Raw genomic sequence first — 18364 nt, 5'->3', positions numbered from 1 at the left:
AATTAAATAAATATATAATATAATATAATGAGAAATTAACCCACAACCTACCATGACTATATATGAAAGGCATATGATATCTACCAAGGTTTAAAAAAAGTCAACCTTTGAAGATTCAAGTTACATTGTAAATAGCAAATGTTTGTGGAATTGTTCTTCGAGGATATTTTGAGGTTTTGTGAACAATGTTCATCATTTTTATTATATAAAGACAGTTTACATTGATTCACTATTTTTTTTTTAACTTCGAGTTTTAGATACTTTTTAGGCATATTGCAACATTATCAAAATCAAAATTTATTGGCTTGGTGGTTGATTGTTCTAATCATTCAATAAATAACATGTTCAATAACAGTATTTATATTGTTTGTATTATGAGAAATAGTCTATTAATACAAATACTAATTGGTAATGAAAGAATGGGTCATTTACACATGTTACAACATACAAAATATTATTGCAATTTGTGTGTTAGCTATGATTGGGAAGCAGTATCAGACTTTTGATCTGCGTCTGCACTAGCCTGGACTTGCGCTGCGTACTGCAAATTCCAAAGAACATCTTCGAAGGAAGGCCGAACAGACGATTCAGGTGATATGCATTTGTTCGTGATGGATATCACTATTGATAGTGACTCTTGCACGCTTGTACTTAACACGATTGGATCCACTATTTTTCCTCGCCCATCGTGGCTTTGGCTGCCAAACGATGTCTGTAACCAAAAGAAAATGAAGTTAAAAATAATTCTTGGGACAGTTTTGGATTGGTTAACTAGTAAGCAGTTTATTTCATACAAATAACTGTTTTTTTAAATAAGAATATTGTACCATTTCATTTAACAAAAATGCTTCTCCTTTAGCGTTGGCAGTTGGCCCGACCAGCGATTCAAGTAATATGAACCCGAACTTGTATACATCGTCTTCTATCTTACTCATATGCCTGTTACAATAGACGATTAATCTTCTCAAAAAGAAAATGAGACCAAATAACAAGAAAAAGTGTTTCATGCATGTCGAACTTCTACTCATAAAACCTTTTTTTATTATCACCCCAAATCCGGACCTCTATATAGGTTTGAAAACCAAAAATTCTAAATTTATTTATTTATTTTTCAAATATCTCATTCAAATATTAATTCAAATAATGGTATGAATATATCTTAATTATATATATATATATATATATATACAAATTTAATAATGTTTTTCCATTCTAACTCAGATCCACTCCAGTCTAGCTGTTTTTAAGCATATTATTTTCTTTTTTCTAATGTCATAACCTCACTTCAAATTAAGATGTTTTAAGTGAGAATCGAACTTGAGACTTTTGATTTATTATTTTTTAGTCATGTTAATGAATTGTCCATAACTTTTGTCATCGAGAATGAAAAAATATCTGGCTAAGACAAAATGCTTACCATGACTTAGACATGTCTGCTTTTCCCTACAATAAGACACAATGAGATTTGTATGTTAAAACTAACCTAGCAAATAAAGTAAAGAAGAACATAGGAGTAAGTAAAAGTACTAAATCATATGATACCTCAAGTTTTTCAAAATCTTCTGTCATGATCGACATTCCATAGTCACTGAGTTTGGCAATCCTATGTTCGTCAATCAATATGTTATTCGACTTCAACCTATTACTAACCGAAGCAGGCACTCCTGTATGTAGAAAATGCACAGCCTTTGCCACTCCAATTAGAATTGCTAATCTATCAGACCACATAAGTGCCTTCTCAGGAGAGGTTTCTGTCAACATTTTTGGAAAATGGTTAAGCACTAGAAAATGCATGTTTTTTTTTCTCTTTTTTGTACATGCACAAACCTGAAAGATGAGAATGAAAATTTCCGTTTGGAACATATTCTTGTACTAGGAAAATTCTGTTGATGATGGAATCATCTTGAGAGTTAGAACCATCTATGCAATGGCCCAACAGACTGACAAGGTTTGGATGGCGAAGCTTTGAAAGCAAATCCAAACGGACCTTTAGGTTGCGAATTGAGTATTTTCGGGCTGGAGCTAAGACTCGAATGGCCACATAAGTTCCATTCTCTAGCCTTCCCTTATAAACCTGGAGTCATCAATATTAGTCATACAATTAGGAATGCTAAGTTAACATCTAGTTCAATATGTTCAAATTAATTTTATATTGGTTGTTAACATAATAAAGATGAAGTCAAATTAAAGTGATCTATTAAAATATAAAGTTTAAATGTCTATGTGAACATCTATAATAAGTATGTAAAAAATAGTATAAAGTAGAGGCAGAGGTTTGTGCTCTCTCAAAAAACCTTCAAGGATTATCGATAGAGGGTTCTAATCCTCACATCAGACAATCCAGAAAGATCGCTTTTTTACATATCCAGATTCAGAACCGAGAGATCCAAGATCAAACAAAGATCCGAAGAACGTTTTAATGAACCATCCTTCGTTACTGATCCATGTATGTTTCAGCAATTATTATGGTCAATAAAGAATAGAAACTAACAAGACATTGTGTACCTTTCCGAGGGAACCCTCTCCTAGGAATGTGGACTTATCGAAATTGTTGGTGGCTTCTTCCATTTCTTCAAAGGAGAAAGACCTATAAGTTGGAGCACCTTGTGCTCCTAGTTTTGATGCTTGAGAAATGAATCCTGAAGAAAAAATTGCACAAAAAATGTGTTAATTAGACACTTTCATCTCTTCTTCTTATGGATAACCAACAGATATGATGGATTCTTACTTGCATTTGCAAGTAGTTCAGATGAAATCCCAGCAACAGAGTTTTCCTGCATATAATTCTGATGCTGGCTCGACCGATTCTGAATACATAACCTTCTTCTATGCAGAAGAAGAACAATGGCTGGAGCCAACACTAATATTAACAAAACAATACCTCCAATGATGCCAATTAAACGCCATTTAGAAGCTTTTTTCTTCTCAATATCAGCCACTTTGCAGTGCGATTCTGGATACTGTCGTTGTTGAGTATGTAAAGAGAAACAATTCCATTCAAATTTCACAACTTTGTTGTTTCCAAGGCAATTAGGAAGTGAACCCATCAATCTGTTTGAAGAAATATCGACGAAACCAAGTTCATTTCCACAGGTTAACCGATCAGGAAACGAACCCGATAGCTTATTGGACGCTAAGTTGAGATAACTGATGTTGGGCAACGAGAATAAAGCTGAAAGTGGCGTTCCAGTTAGAGAATTGTAAGATAAATCGAGATGTTGAAGCTGATTGAGCTTTCCAAATGATGGTGGAATCTCACCGGAGATGGAGTTCTTGCTGAGAAGAAGAGTGGTTAGTCCTGTGGGAATCAATGGGAGTTCTGAATCGAACTGATTCTCTCTCAAATCCAACAGGTGTAGATTCGTTAACGTGGCGAAATCGGGTAATTTGCCGGAGAGTTGATTGTGGGAAAAGGAAATTGTATTAAGAGATGTCATTTTGCATAATGAAGATGGAATTTCCCCTTTGAACATATTGTTCTTCAAGCTTAAATAAGTTAGGTTTGAGAAAGAACTTAACCATTCTGGAACTGTATCATTAATGAAGTTGCTATCAAATGTCAAGCTTTGAAGATTCACCAATCTAGAAAACTCAGGTGGGATTTCCCCATAAAGGAAATTAGAACTCATGTCGAGAAATTCAAGAGTCGACGATAAACGATGGATTTTATCAGGTAATTTACCCCAGATCCCTAATGACACTAAAGTAAGAACCTTTAAAGAAGATAGCCTAGTTAATGTAGTAACAAATGAATCAATTGAGAAACTCTGTGATAATGTCTGGTTTGGAATTGCAAATCCATGAAAATCCGTTACATTTGAAAGTCTCCCCCCCATTATTTTAAGCTCTGTGACTGAATCTCCATCACAAACTATGCTCATATGTTGAGTTGCCGGTAATCTACACACATCTTCTCCATTATCGTTTTCCCAAGTGTCCAACGGCCATGGATACTCCAAATGTTTCCTTAATTGGAGAAGAAGTTGAGTTTGGAACGTTTGTAATCCGTGGATGTCGGGAATAAAGGATACCCATGATAGAAATAGTGTAAGAAACCAGACAATGTTACCCATTGAGTGGATTTACAGGACCCCACTAGTAAACAAAGACCCAGATGAACAAATAAAGAAGATAGAGCAGAGAGATGGAGAACCTGGAATTAGTGGACCGAAATCTTCAGCGATGACCCGTGTTTATAAGAATCTAAGTCTAAGGAAGTTTGTTTGTTCCTTTCAGGAAAAACCCGGCTCAGGAATGGGAAGAAGTTGAGTTATAGCCTATAATGGAGGTAGTTGAAGCAGAGATAAAGGAAGGTGATGAGCATTTATGAAGAAATGGGAGAGGAGGAAGAAGAAGAGATAAACAGGTGTCTGACATTAATGGGGTCGGTTCTCTTAAGGTGGAAGCAGAAATGGAAGAATAAAGAGTGTAGTCTATGTGACTATGTGAGATGGATTGGCATCCAAACAAGGCCTAATAATTAGAGATTGGTAATTGACGAACGGTTGTCCTTTTGCTGCATTTGTCGTGAGTCATGAGAAAAAGTAGAAATCCGATAATTAATATTGACATAAAGTTCATTCTTATCTTTAAACTTTTCATTTTTGTTAATTTTTTACCTTGATTAGTTTTCTTCATAAGTTTTGCTACTAGCTTTGTTAAAAATTAGCAGCAAGTTTCCATAAACAGTTTTTATATTGGATAACGAGTATTAAACCTGGTGACTGTTTCTTATTAATCATAACGAATTCAATTTGAGTTGATTTTTTTTGATAAATTTAAATTCAATGATATTAAATCGATTATACTATATTTTTTTTAATGTTAATAGAGTCTCTAATTATCTAATAAGTTGACCTAAAATCATATATACTGTCTCTCACAATTCTACCTGAATAATAGTTTCGATATAATAGATAATATATTAGATTTTATAATGTTTTGGATAACTGGCATGTATACAAATAATCATTGTAAACTAATTTTACAAATAAAGAAAAAAAAATTAATTAAATGAGAAATAATTAATTAAGAAAAAATGATTTAATAATCTTAAGAGAATAAGATTAAATCAATACGACATAATTTGATGATGTGGTCTGAACAAAACTAAGTTGGATAATTTGTCTTCGTTGCAGGTACAAATCTAAAAAAGTATGTATCTTCGGACGCAGTCTGAAGCAAGCGCATATAGACATCGTCTAAATTACATCGGACGTGGTTTGAAGTAATGCACAAGTAGACGTCGCCTAAATTATATCAGACGTGGTCTAAAGTAATGCGCGAGTAGACGTCGTCTAAATTACATCAGACGTGGTCTGAAGTAATGCGCGAGTAGACGTCGTCTAAATTACATCAGACGTGGTCTGAAGTAATGCGCGAGTAGACGTCGTCTAAATTACATCAGACGTGGTCTGAAGTAATGCGCGAGTAGACGTCGTCTAAATTACATCAGACGTGGTCTGAAGTAATGCGCGAGTAGACGTCGTCTAAATTACAACAAACGTGGTCTGAAGTAATGCGCGAGTAGACGTCGTCTAAATTACATCAGACGTGGTATGAAGTAATGCGCGAGTATGCGTCGTCTAAATTACATCAGACGTGGTCTGAAGTAATGCGCGAGTAGACGTCGTCTAAATTACATCAGACGTGGTCTAAAGTAATGCGCGAGTATACGTCGTCTAAATTACATCAGACGTGGTCTGAAGTAATGCGCAAATAGATGTCGTCTAACTTCATCAGACGTGGTCTGAAGAAGTGCGTGAGTAGACGTCGTCTAACTTCAGACGTGTAGTCTAAAAAAGCGTCTGATGTCGTGCTTCAACAGTCGTCTGAAGAGGCATCTGACTATCTACTCAGCTCATCAGCTTGGCAATCAGCAACTCCTTATCAGCCGTCTTTCCAGATAGCTGAACACGCTTATATTGCACAGGTGTCACGTATTCAAATATTCTAGTTCACGTTCTGTATCGTCACGTACACCACGTTCTTGGAAATATTCTATAGTACAATCTGTACGCCCACGATCAAACACATATCCTCTACTATACGACCTTGTACTATTGGCGTCCATCCATCTGATAGTTGACACGTGTCCGAAAGGAAGATTCGAACGTTGGTGCGATTTTAAGTATATATAGCTATCCAAGGACAACAGACGTATCTCTTTCTCGGTTCTTGAATTCTTGCTCACTGAACACTCTGTACGAATTAAGAATCATTAAGCGTTGTACTCACTCTCCCTGAGATTATTCTATAATTCATCTACTGTTCTTTTTGTGTAAAATTTTAGTGTTGTAAGTTGAACAGAGGTTGTTCTATTCAACAGAGAGTTAGCTAGGAGTTTAGAAACAGACGATTGTTAAGTCATGTGTTTTCTGACTAGGTTTGTGCAGTTGTTGTATAAATCAAAGCCTTCTAGTAAACATCATTCTGGAAACAGAAGATTTGGTGAAGTATGAGTTTTTATCTCCGAACATCCATAAAAACTCGTTATGTTATTTCCTTTCTGTTCCTTGCTTTCATTCATCCGACGCTTCAAATCTAGCCAGCAGTTCCGCACTTGAACTTGTTCAAGAGCTTGCGAAGATTTACGAAGAATAGAAACATATCTTAATCTCTCACAAGATGAGAAATTTGATGAAATGATCCTACTAAAGGGCCTAAATCCAAAAAAAGACCCTACTTGATATATTTTATAAAAAGGGTATTTTTGCCCTGCGAAAAGTCCGTATTGCCCCTCGCACGACCAATTTACTACTCAATTACGAGAAATATTACTCTCGCATTTTCATCTAAAACGCGTGAGTGATATCAGTTATATATAAAAAAAATCCCTAATTTTAAAAAAACAATTCACGAATCTCGACTCTCTCACTTTCCACTTCGACTCTACTCTCAAACCCTACTCCCTTGAAGACCACGACCACGAGCAGTAGTTGACGACTACGACCACGACCTCTCCGTTTGAAGTCGTGACCCACTACTATTCGTTCTCAAAATGAGTATGTTTATTTCATGTTCTTTAGTGATTATGAACACTAGGTTGGTTATATTATAGTATAGCTAGGTTGTATTCGATAACTCCGGAATGAATGTGAATCAATACTATGTTATATGAACAAAGACAGATGTTACACGTATTTTTCTCACTCACGCGTATTTTGCTCACTCACGCGAAATACTCACTAAGGAGGAATTTGCTGGTATGTTTCATGGAAATACAATGTGCCAAGAATTGTACACAAGTTTTCTTCAATGGACCTATTGGATAAGGGGCTCCTATCCCATTAAATCCATTGCAGCAAACTTCTGGAAAAGTTGTTGCATTGGATTTCCTGAAAATCTACCAGCAAACTCCTCCTCGGTTATGGTTCACGCCATCTTCAAAAAGCAACAACCAAAGTAAGTAAAAATCGTGAGTGAGGCAACAACAGAACATTACAATACGCGTAATTCTTGTAATGTTGTTGAACTATTTTCAATTGTAGCTCAAGTAATTCTTTACTTTGATGGAGAGTGGAAAATTACTGATGATGTTACTCATTTTTATTCAAAGTCAAACAGCGGTTTGAATGTTCCAAGAAATTCTACTTATGCCCAATTAGTTGATCTAATTTATTCTACTACTGATGTTGACAAATCTAAATATGATTTATTGCTTCAATCCAAGTATAATACTCCAGGCATGAATGTCAAATTTTCTTATATAACTGATATAAAAAAAGATGTGGATGTGGAGTTCTTTTTACATAAAGTAGTTTCAGTCCACAACCGCACTCCATTGTGTGTATCCTTAGTAGAGAATTCACTACCTAGAAATTCAACAAATCCAACTCAAGAAAGTGTAGTGGTTCTAGATATTGATGATCCTGACGTATTTCCGAAGCAGTAGGATGCTGTCTTTGAAACTGAAAATGACATTGAAGATGAACCATGTTTGCGTCTAAATGAGGGGGATGATGATTGGGTTCATATTACCCAACCTACTAGTGCTTCTTGGGTTGCTAGTACCAATCCAAGCAATGCTTGGGATCCTAGGATTGGGTTCCAAACAAGATGCAGTGATTGGGTTGCTAGTAACATACCAAACATTGAAAATCCGATACTTGAGGCATTAACTTGCGAAATTGAAGTCAGTTCGTTGTTTGAGAATAAAAGAGAACTTCAACTGAGGTTACATAAATATGCGATGGCTAATCATTTTGAATTCAAAGTGGCGAAGTCAAAAAAAGATATTTTGGTGGTGAAATGTTTGGATCAGAATTGCAAGTGGAGATTGCGTGTTGTGAAATAAAAATCTCCGGAAATGTTTGAGATTGGAAATTTGTAAAAGATCATACATGTTCAATTATGAAAATGCAATAGAATGAAAGGCAAACACCATCATGGGTTATTGGGGAATGCATGAAGAACAAGTACATGGACCATCATCATGACCACATGCTTAAGAGAATAATGGAAGACATGCATAGAAGTTATAGAATAAAGATGAGTTATAATAAGGCTTGGAGGTCTAGGAAAACATCGACATTCTTGTCTTTGTTCTTCTTCCCCATGGCTTTCTTCTTCTCTAAATATAGCAACCTGTAGTGATCAAGGTTCCTGTTCAAACCATTTATGGTTTCCCTAAAGGACAACTTTCCCCATGAAAATTTGAGGAAAGTGTCGATGTCTTCAACCATGCTGAGGAGTTTGATATTTATTATCCTCTTTGGGTCAAGGGCGAAGAGATATTGGCAAATCAGGTATACCATCCCCAATTTCCGTGTATCTTCCTTATCAGAGCAGGACACAAATTTTGAATGAAGGTCTGTTGTTCTAACAAGTTGATTAATTTTAAAATATTTGACAACCAAAGGTGGACATTCTTCAACTTCATTGAAAATGGGTTCCACCGTAGGGAATCTCCCAAAATTGAGGCATGTGACCAATGCAAACTCCTTTATCTCGAAGCACAGTTCCTCTCCATTGACAAGGAACTTCATCTCCATAGAATTTGAGCTGCTCTTCCTGATGAGCATTTGGTGTATTATCGTTCTTGAGAACCGCAGTAACGTGGATCTTTTGAATAAAAATCAGAATTGAGTTTGCTCTACCCTTTCCATTAGATCCATTGCAGCAAACTTGGTGACAATGTTTGAGATATTGGTTTTCTATGAGACCCTACCAGCAAACTCAGGAATTATGGTGGACTCCATCTACAAAACAAGGAACAACATTGGAGTAAGCAACTCCAGAACATTATAATTACCTAAACTATATAACATAACAACTCAAGTAAGCAACATCAAAGAATACACGAAAATTCTATATGTTTGCATTCTTTGTTTCACTTTAATCAGGCATGTGTGTGATGGTATAATATGTTTTCCTTTCATAATCTGGATATTATATTATGAGCATATTTGATCACTTAAAATTTTATCACATAAGCTTATTTGGAAACTAGCATTTGTTACAATCTCTGTCACAATCATGATTTCATTTGCAAATCTCATTAGCAAATCGTCCGTCAAAGTACAATGCTCGTGAAAGCAACATATAGGTACAATGCTCGTGAAAGCAACATATAGGTACAATACTCGTGAAAGAATAAACAAGAAATGCGTGCATGCAGAATAAGAACACTAATATAATACTCGTGAGTGAAGAACATTGGATAAATAATATTATATACACACATAAACCCTAAAAGATACATGAACCCTAAAAGTTAAGGATTATACATCAATATCCATCAATATAAACGATAGAATAATGAGAACATTACAGATTAAACCTAAACCTAAACCCTAATCCCTAAAATCACCTGAATATATGATCGAAAAGACGGACGACGAACGATGATGAGAGTTGACCGATGAATGGAAGTTGGAATGGAAAGTCGAGAGTTGTAAAGACAAAGTTGGAAGTCGGAGTGGAAAGTGAGAGAGTCAAGATTCGTGAATGGGGTTTTTTTTAATTAGGGAAAAAATTATATATACGATGAAAAACGAGAAATATCACTCTCGCGTTTTCATCTAAAACGCGTGAGTTCATAAACGCGTTTTAGATGAAACACGTGAGTGGTATTTCTCGCAAATGGAAAGACGAGAAATACCACTCACGCGTTTATGAACTCACGCATTTTAGATGAAAACACGAGAGTGATATTTCTCGTAATTGAGCGGTAAATTGGTCGCGCGAGGGGGATTACAAACTTTTCGTAAGGAAAAAAGGCCCTTTTTGCAAACTATATCAAGCAGGGTCATTTTTTGGATTTAGGCCCTTTAGTAGGGTCATTTTATCAAATTTCCCCACATAATTAACATCGAATCGAAAGTTGTTAACTATATTCAGAACCCCCTCTATAGTCAACACCGATTCTAACAATCAATTTTATTATTAATCAAATAAAATTAACTATATATATAAATATAATAATTTCAAACAAAATTTTAATTAAATAATGATGGAAAGATATAGTTGGTATATCTTCAAATAAATTGTAAGTTGCTATTTTAATAAATATATATTAAATGTGAATATTATTTGAATAAATGTGATATATTTTTATTATTGAATAATAGACATGCTAATTAATACATAAGATTTTCTTGTAAATAAAAAATAAAAATAAAAATAAAATATTTCTATCAAGATTTAAATCATTTAAATATTGTAATACATTAAATCCATACGGAATTTGGGAAATTATTCTTTTGATAAATTGAAATTCATAAAAAAAAAAATGAATAATCAAATCTCATAACCAACATTCATCTTCAATCTCTCAGTCGAGATTAAAAATAAATGGTAAATTTATTTAAAGTCATTTTTTAGCTTTTTTTTATTAAAAATAATATTTTGACAAAAGAATTATCACTTAATTTTTCTCGCAAAATTTGAAAAAGTAAATATAGTATAAGAACATTATATAATTAGAGATTCGTTCAAATTGGTTTGGTATTTGATTATAGGTAGAAAAGAGTTTTAACACTATGTCAAATTAGACGGTCTCTACTAAATGAAATGATGTTGGCCACTTTAGAAGTGTTCTTGCACTACTAATTACTATTTTAAAACCATATTTGTCAAGTCTACTTAGCATAATCTAAGACATAATCTAAGGATGATATGTTTCCACACATAAACGGCCAGTCATTTATTATGGACACAAACTAGTTCGTAATAGATAGATAAATAGATTTCATTTATGTGGCACTTGTTGAAACATCCCTAAATCTAAATTACCGGTCTAGAATATAGATGGTGGAACCTAATCAGTAATCATGCTAGAACATATAAAATACTAGAAAACTGTCACATAAGCGGAAGCTAAAAGATGGATTTTTCATTCAAAGACAAGTATTATAAACATATGGCAATTGATGCCTAAAGATGATATAAAAAGTCGGTCCTTTACTGATAGGATTGGCTTTATCGATAGAGACGGGGGTCTGGCTATGGATGAAGGCTTATGAAAAACGGTTTGAAAAAAATTCTATTAGGGATTTAATTCACTTTTTATTCTACTCAAACACTTGTAAATACTTGAAACAGATTCAAGGCGGAATTGTTTACTTGGGTTTGAAGCTCAAGATGAAATATGAAAAGATGACATAAATGAAGAACACAGTAGTTTGTTTATGGATGTTCGGAGAAACTCTCCTACGTCACCCCTTCTTCCAACCACCAAAAGGATTCACTATAATATAATTCGAATCAAATACAGTTTACACACACTTAGCTCACTATTGAACAGAACACTCACTGTTCAATTACAAGATGAAGAATATCACTCAGCTAAAGATGTTTTTGATTCTAGTTCTCTCTTGATTCACACATAGTACAATCAGAAAGCAGCTTCACAGTATGATTATTCAAAGGCTTGAATTCTCTCTCTTGAATAGCAAGCAGAATTGTAGATTAACTCTTTGTAAAATCTAGCAGTTTGTAAGGCAGATTGTCCGTTGTCCTTGAGATTTGTTAAATACTGAGCAGGAGCTAACGGGCGAATCTTTTAGAATAATACGTGGCACTCTTCAATTGGAAAGCCTCCATTGTACACAGCAGGTTCTGAGCACAAGGATCGTGGCCGTACACCGCTGGTAGTCCGCCGAATATTCCATCAGAGATGTACCTGCAAAACAAGTAATATGAGGAAAACTCTCTTACGTGGCATTCGTTGGTTGGTTGCATATAGCTGTTGTACTGATCTTCACTAGAAAGTGGAACAGGAGTAGGGTACAACTATAGCACGTGGGTAGGCGGGTGCTAGCTTCAAGCATACTGCTTAAGCTGAGCATTAGACGTATTTCAGTTAGACGGATTGTGAAAATCAGTCTAATGAAATCAAACGTCTCCGTCTAATAACATAGTCCATTAGACCGTCTGGTCTAATAGGATTAGACTTACGTCTAATTACAATCACTTCAGACTAATTTGAAGGAGTTAGACTCACGTCTAACTTTCACTAATTAGACTACACGTCTAATTATCCAATAACCATTAGACTGCACGTCCAACTACATTGAGTTAGACTGCACGTCTAATTCCGGTTCTACCTCAGACTTGTCTGAAGGAGTTAGACTCACGTCTAACTTTCACTAATTAGATTACACGTCTAATTATCCAATAACTATTAGACTGGACGTCTAACTCCATTGAGTTAGACTGTACGTCTAATTCCGGTTCTACCTTAGACTTGTCTGAAGGAGTTAGACTTACGTCTAACTTTCACTTAATTAGACTACACGTCTAATTTCGCACATATTAGACTGCACGTCTAACTCCACTGAGTTAGACTGCACGTCTAATTCCGAATATATTAGACTGCACTTCTAACTCCACTGAGTTAGACTGCACGTCTAATTTTCTCATTCCAATAGACTGCACGTCTAACTCCGTTGAGTTAAACTGCACGTCTAATTCCAAAATCTATTAGACTGCACGTCTAGCTCCGCTGAGTTAGACTGTATGTCTAATTCTTTGTATTCATTAGACTGCACGTCTAACTCTGCTGAGTTAGACTACACGTCTATTTTTTTGCATTCATTAGACTGCACGTCTAATTCTTTGCATTTAATGCCAAAATCGGTCTAATGACCCTCATTAGAGCCAAGTCTTATGAAATATGATTTCAATACACCTGCATCAAAACTCATAAGTCATTTCATCATCAAAATCTCAATGGTTAAATTATTTCAACACTTAGTCAAAATAATTTGACCCAACAATTTTCCCCCTTTTGATGAAGAAATTGAAAACCTGCATATATATATATACCAAAATATGCATTCATCATATAAATAAAACAAACCCTTGTTCACTTACATCAAACTTCCAAAAACCAATATTCAGAAAACCATCAAGGAAACATTGTTTGAAAGACTTAAATAGAGTAGAAGAAAAGAAATTATTGTTCTTCCCTTTTAACTCGAGGATCGGTTAGGCTCATGTCTTGGCCGGTTAGCATGTTGAGAAAAGGAGGAAAGTTGCGACCACCACGACCGCTTCCACTTGATCTACCACCACGATCACCACCGCTGGCAGGACCTCTTTGATCAACACCAGATAGCCTACTACGACCATCACCACTGCTTCTGCCTCTACGATCACCACCGCTTCGACCTCCACCTCTCTTGGTTGGCCTAGGATTATCATCGTTTCTTGGAGCTCGTCTGGATCTATATCGGTTGACACACCGTCACTTCTTCTACTTGACTCGCCTTGGGTGATTCGAGGTTGATCTCTTTCAGCATTAGTCTTTGCGTTCTCCTTTGCTTGAAACTTCCTTGCAATGGAGTCAGCAAATTCATGTCGCTCACTATCATTTCTACTTAAACAACTCTGAATTTCCACCATCTAATTCTTCACCAGACTGAATTCTTCCAAAGTCTCCCTATGACGTTCATCATTGATTTGTCTTTCAATGTCCAACAATTCAGTTTGACGGCTGAAGAGATTCTTTTCAAACTTGAGAAGTTTAAATTTGAGACATGAGTCTCATACGTGTTCTTCTTCAGGGTGTTATCCAATTCAGTAAGGACCTTGATAATCTCGCCAAATCCCTTTCTTTTTTCTTCCTTCGTATTCATGGCCTTTATCATGCTCTTCTGAAGAGATGAGAGCACAAACTTCATAGACTTTAACAGCTTGTTACCTTCGACAGAGGATTCTTCATTTGATGAGGTCTCTTGAAACTCTGCTGCCATGCTTTGAATTGGCTCAAAGTTTGTATGAATCTGCAAGGATTGCTCCGGTTGATTCTTCTCATCTACCTTAGCAGCTTCATTCTGCTCCTCTTCTAACAGTTCTTCTTCAGCTCTCTGAAATCTCTCAAACATATTTCCAGAGTAGTGAAGAGGAATGTTGATATTTTTATGAACATTTCCCACAATGGTGTCGGGGAATAGACGGGGCTTTTTATAGCTTGCTTGTTGATCCTGTTCCTCCTCGGATGAGGAACTTCCTTCTTCAGCATTCTTATCTTTGGAGGGTTCCCCCTCAGATATGATAATCTCTGGCTGAGTTACCTCATCCATTTTCTCTTGAACTTCCTCTGTTCTCACAACAGAGGTTATCACAATGTTTTCTTCAATAGGAGCTTGAACAGCCTCCTCAACAACATTTTCTTCAAGAACTTCTTCTTCATTTGTTACAAGAGCTTGTTCGGGCTCTTGGACAATCACTTCCTCTTCTTTTGTATGAGGATTCTCTTGAATTGGTTGATCCAGAATACGTCTCTCTTAGTAAAAAGATTCCCGAATTCGATGAAAAGAGCAGCGTCTAGCTCATCGGCATAATTGTCAGCATCAAGGATGTCCATCGGTTCATCATCATTAAATGACTTTGCACTAGAGCAATTAGTGCCATGAACGTATCGGGAAGCAACCGAGACATAACTGTCCATGATATCATCCAGCCTCTTTAACACTTTCACTTCAATTTCAGAACCTCTCTCAACAGGATTGAAATTAGCCTTTCTGGCTTTAAGAATTGGGAAAAGGGCTCTTCCACATAGGCATGCTTCAACGAGATCTTTTCTCTTTAGAGCCTCAGCTACCTATGAAGTTTTAGTCCACTTGAGAACTTTCGTCTCATTGACTACACATTTCTTCCACTCTCGGGTTATCGTAGAATTTGACAGAGTATCATTGTACTTGGACGACAATCTCTCCAGGGACCATGATTCAAAAATTTCCAATTTTTCAGCCGCAATGACTTTAACTTAATCTAAAATGAGGTCAACAATGCCTGTTGCCTCCGATACTTCTTCAGGAACTGGAGTTGCAATCTTCTTACCTTTTCTAACAACCTCTACAGGTTTTGGATCAGGTTTGGGTTCACTGAACACTATTCCGCATGACTACCTTGCGGACCGCATCAACTCATATGCAGATTGGGGTTTCTTACATAGCTCGGCAGGGAGCTCTACACGAGTAACCTTCCCGGCTACTAAGGATTCTTTTACAACAGATTCACCAGCAATAAGGGTAAGAACAACACCTTGTTCTGGTTGAGCACTTTCTGTAGCACTGGCGGCTACTAGATCAAATTGAACAATAGGAGACACATTCCTGTTAGCGTTTTCATCATTTGGACCGGCTGACTCAATAGCGGGCCCTTCAGCAAATTCTCTTAAGGGAGAAAAAATGGATTCATCTTGTTCCACTACAGGAACATCAAACTTAGGCACAACGGCCAAAGATTTAGAATATGTTACCTTCAATGATTTAGACGCGCGAGGCGCCTTCGTCTTCTTTTCCTTTGAGACACCGGATCTCGAAGGCTTTCTTAAAATGATTGATGGAGTGGATAGAGAGGACATAGGAGTTGCAACAAGTACGCCTAGACCTTGCTTTAACCTTGAATCGACTGATTCAGAGTCCTTCTTGTTTGAACTTTTCAGACTAGAGGAACTGGCCTCCGATTCATTTATTGTTTTCGATCTTTTTGCCCCTGTTGACATAACAGAAGCAGACGGTTGCTTGGATTGGGTAGAGGGCTTTCCACCTGTTTGATAACTAGATGCACCAGAGGCACATTCTACGTTGTTCTTCATCCTTATCAGGGTACTAGCGACTGGAAGGGCAGTGAATACTCTCGGAGATTTGATCTGCTCTGGTTCTCCAACGGGAACCCCCAAATGCTCCATCAATCGACTCAGTTGAGCCGCATATGTTATGCTTTCCTTGTTTGATTGACAAATCAAAAAGTAGAGGTTATGGAAAAGGGTAGATGCCCAGTTTACCTGGATTCTCTTTGAAATAGCGCACATATAGTCAAAACGGTCTTGACTATAGAGATGGAAGGAGCCAGATTTCCCTTGTAGCGCTTTTGCCACCACGTCGTTCAGCAAAATGAAGTGGGGGTTTGAGAACCTTCTTATTTCCATTAACATGGATCATCGAACCGTCAGCAGAAAAGGTCTTCTTCATCTCTTGCATGACTTCTGATGAAAGGATCAAGTCGAAAGTGTGCCCCTCCATCGGAAGTTCAAAGAACTCCGTATAAACGGATTCATTGAAAGAGAACTCCACGCCGTTGACGGTTGCTATGATGGATTCACCCACCATAGTTGAAGATTTGAAGAACTCGCGAACTTCTTTCTCATAGAATACGAACGGACCACTGAGATACTTCCTCAACCCAGAATACTCTAGGGTTCTAAACATATCCACCACTTCCGGTTGATCGAAAGTGTACACCGATGGAAAATCCACCTGCAAAGTACAATGACCCAAAGTGATTTTCTTGTTCACCATTTTCGAAAGAATATGAACCGACACGAGATTTCAGAGAGATTTAGAGAGAGAAATGCAAAGAAAACTAGGGTTCTTAAGGATTTCGAGAGATTGAAAACTTTCAAACTCATGCACTAATGTCCTTATATAGACAGAAAAGAAATACACAGAATAACCGTCACTTTTCTTAAGGGTATGGCCCATCAATAAATGTTAGACGTCATTTTTCAAGGAGACATCATTAAAAATGAGGGTATATCAGTCATTTTCTCTAAACTTGAAAGACACGTGTCTTTATGTTAATAAGAGATGACTGTTTAATATTTTGAGCGGGAAAAACGGATATATCCTCATGTGGGACAGCTGTCCTTGATCAGTCTAATCGACACGTAGTTAGACGTTTTCCTTACAACAAAAATCCATATATCCAAACGTTTATTAGACGGATGGGTTTATTAGACGCATACGTCTAATTCCGTGTTGTATAGCAATACGTCTAATGTCTATTAGACGTGTACATCTAATGTCTATTAGACGTGTACGTCTAATTCCGCATAAACACCACGTATTAGACGTGTGTTTGATTAGACGTGAGCATCCTCTTGCTCATGACGTAAAAACGTCTAACGTCTATTAGACGTGTCCGTCTAATCGCCTAGGTTTAACACCTCAACTCATAGACTTAGATGTATAGATTTTTAGCAAAAATACGTCTAAGTACAAACCGTTTCTTTTAGACACACTTGTTTAATAGACCGATTAAGAATATTCATCTAGAGGGTATCCGTGCTTCCAAAGTAATTTTTTCTCTCATTATGTATATGAATCATAAGAACAAAATAAATAGTTTTTGTGGTCCAAAGACCAAAAACATTTTTAACAAATAAAAACATTTATCTACTAGAATGGCAAAGGCCATTGTTGATCTTTCAGACTGTGTACTCAAAATAGTATTCTTCTTGCTTCCTTCCTGCAATCCTCCTGCATCACCTACAAAAGAAACTATTTACACATTTTGGTACCCATACTCAATTGGGTCCTCGATCAATTAGTCCCTTAGGAATCCATATTTGAGATATTCTTATGGATTTCCCGTTTTGTGTTGTGATTAATGCATAAGATTTTGACTTAGCAGATGACTTCCTGCTAGCCACTGATCCCTTAGCTTTTGAAGAAGACTTTCTTTTAAAACTCTTTGACTTAGAGTCATGTTTTAAATTGCCAAACTTATTAGCTGCTTCTAGCCTATTCTTAAGCTAGCTAACAGTGGGCGGAACATAAACTATTTCATTTTTGAAAGCAACTTCTTCATGAATAGGATCAGATTCAACGTCAGTCATACTCCCTTTGACAAAACTTATTGGATTAAGTTTGTCAGATGAGTTGGACTTTTTGCATGACAGGTTAGGGTCATTGCTATCAAACCCCAATCCGGATCTAGATCCAGCAGGTTTCAACATGCTGATCTGATGTTTGACAGGTTCTCCGGACCTTGTCCATGCACAGACAACATAGTTTAACCTTTTGTTTTCAGATGAAAAGGTTTGAATCTGTTCTTTGAGCATCTCATTTTCAGATGAGATCTCTTCAATCTTCTTTTCAAAAACATTTGACTCTTCAGCTTGAGACAAATT

The 18364-nt window shown here is 36.4% G+C and overlaps 1 protein-coding gene across 2 annotated transcripts; it reads right to left on the bottom strand.

The window, feature by feature from the left end:
* Positions 1 to 309: 309 nt before the first annotated feature.
* On the bottom strand, positions 310 to 4430 carry LOC124917851 (probable inactive leucine-rich repeat receptor-like protein kinase At3g03770). 2 transcript variants are annotated; one of them, XM_047458141.1, is made up of 6 exons: positions 2729 to 4429; positions 2506 to 2639; positions 1828 to 2074; positions 1508 to 1751; positions 828 to 939; positions 310 to 712 (listed from the first exon to the last, which is right to left on the bottom strand). In XM_047458141.1, the coding sequence occupies exons 1-6, from the start codon at positions 4071 to 4073 to the stop codon at positions 476 to 478; spliced, it is 2319 nt and encodes a 772-aa protein (XP_047314097.1). In that variant the 5' UTR covers positions 4074 to 4429; the 3' UTR covers positions 310 to 475. The 2 variants fall into 2 exon arrangements, with proteins under 2 accessions (XP_047314097.1, XP_047314094.1); XM_047458138.1 differs by lacking the exon at positions 310 to 712 and having other exon boundaries at positions 1418 to 1751; positions 2729 to 4430.
* Between the last annotated feature and the right edge of the window lie 13934 nt (positions 4431 to 18364).

The sequence above is a fragment of the Impatiens glandulifera genome, chromosome 1, assembly GCF_907164915.1.
Source record: "Impatiens glandulifera chromosome 1, dImpGla2.1, whole genome shotgun sequence".
Classification (NCBI taxonomy): Eukaryota; Viridiplantae; Streptophyta; class Magnoliopsida; order Ericales; family Balsaminaceae; genus Impatiens; species Impatiens glandulifera.
Note: the sequence above shows the minus strand (reverse complement) of the source record. Positions and strands in the feature narration are given on the sequence as shown.

Excerpts from the sequence above, each read along its gene's own strand:
- LOC124917851 (XM_047458141.1), bottom strand. The coding sequence starts at position 4,073 with ATGGGTAACATTGTCTGGTTTCTTACACTATTTCTATCATGGGTATCC. Across the intron at positions 940-1,507 it reads GTACTTTTACTTACTCCTAT|GCATATGAGTAAGATAGAAG; the intron begins GTTCTTCTTTAC and ends CTATTGTAACAG. Across the intron at positions 713-827 it reads CATTTTTGTTAAATGAAATG|ACATCGTTTGGCAGCCAAAG; the intron begins GTACAATATTCT and ends TTTTGGTTACAG.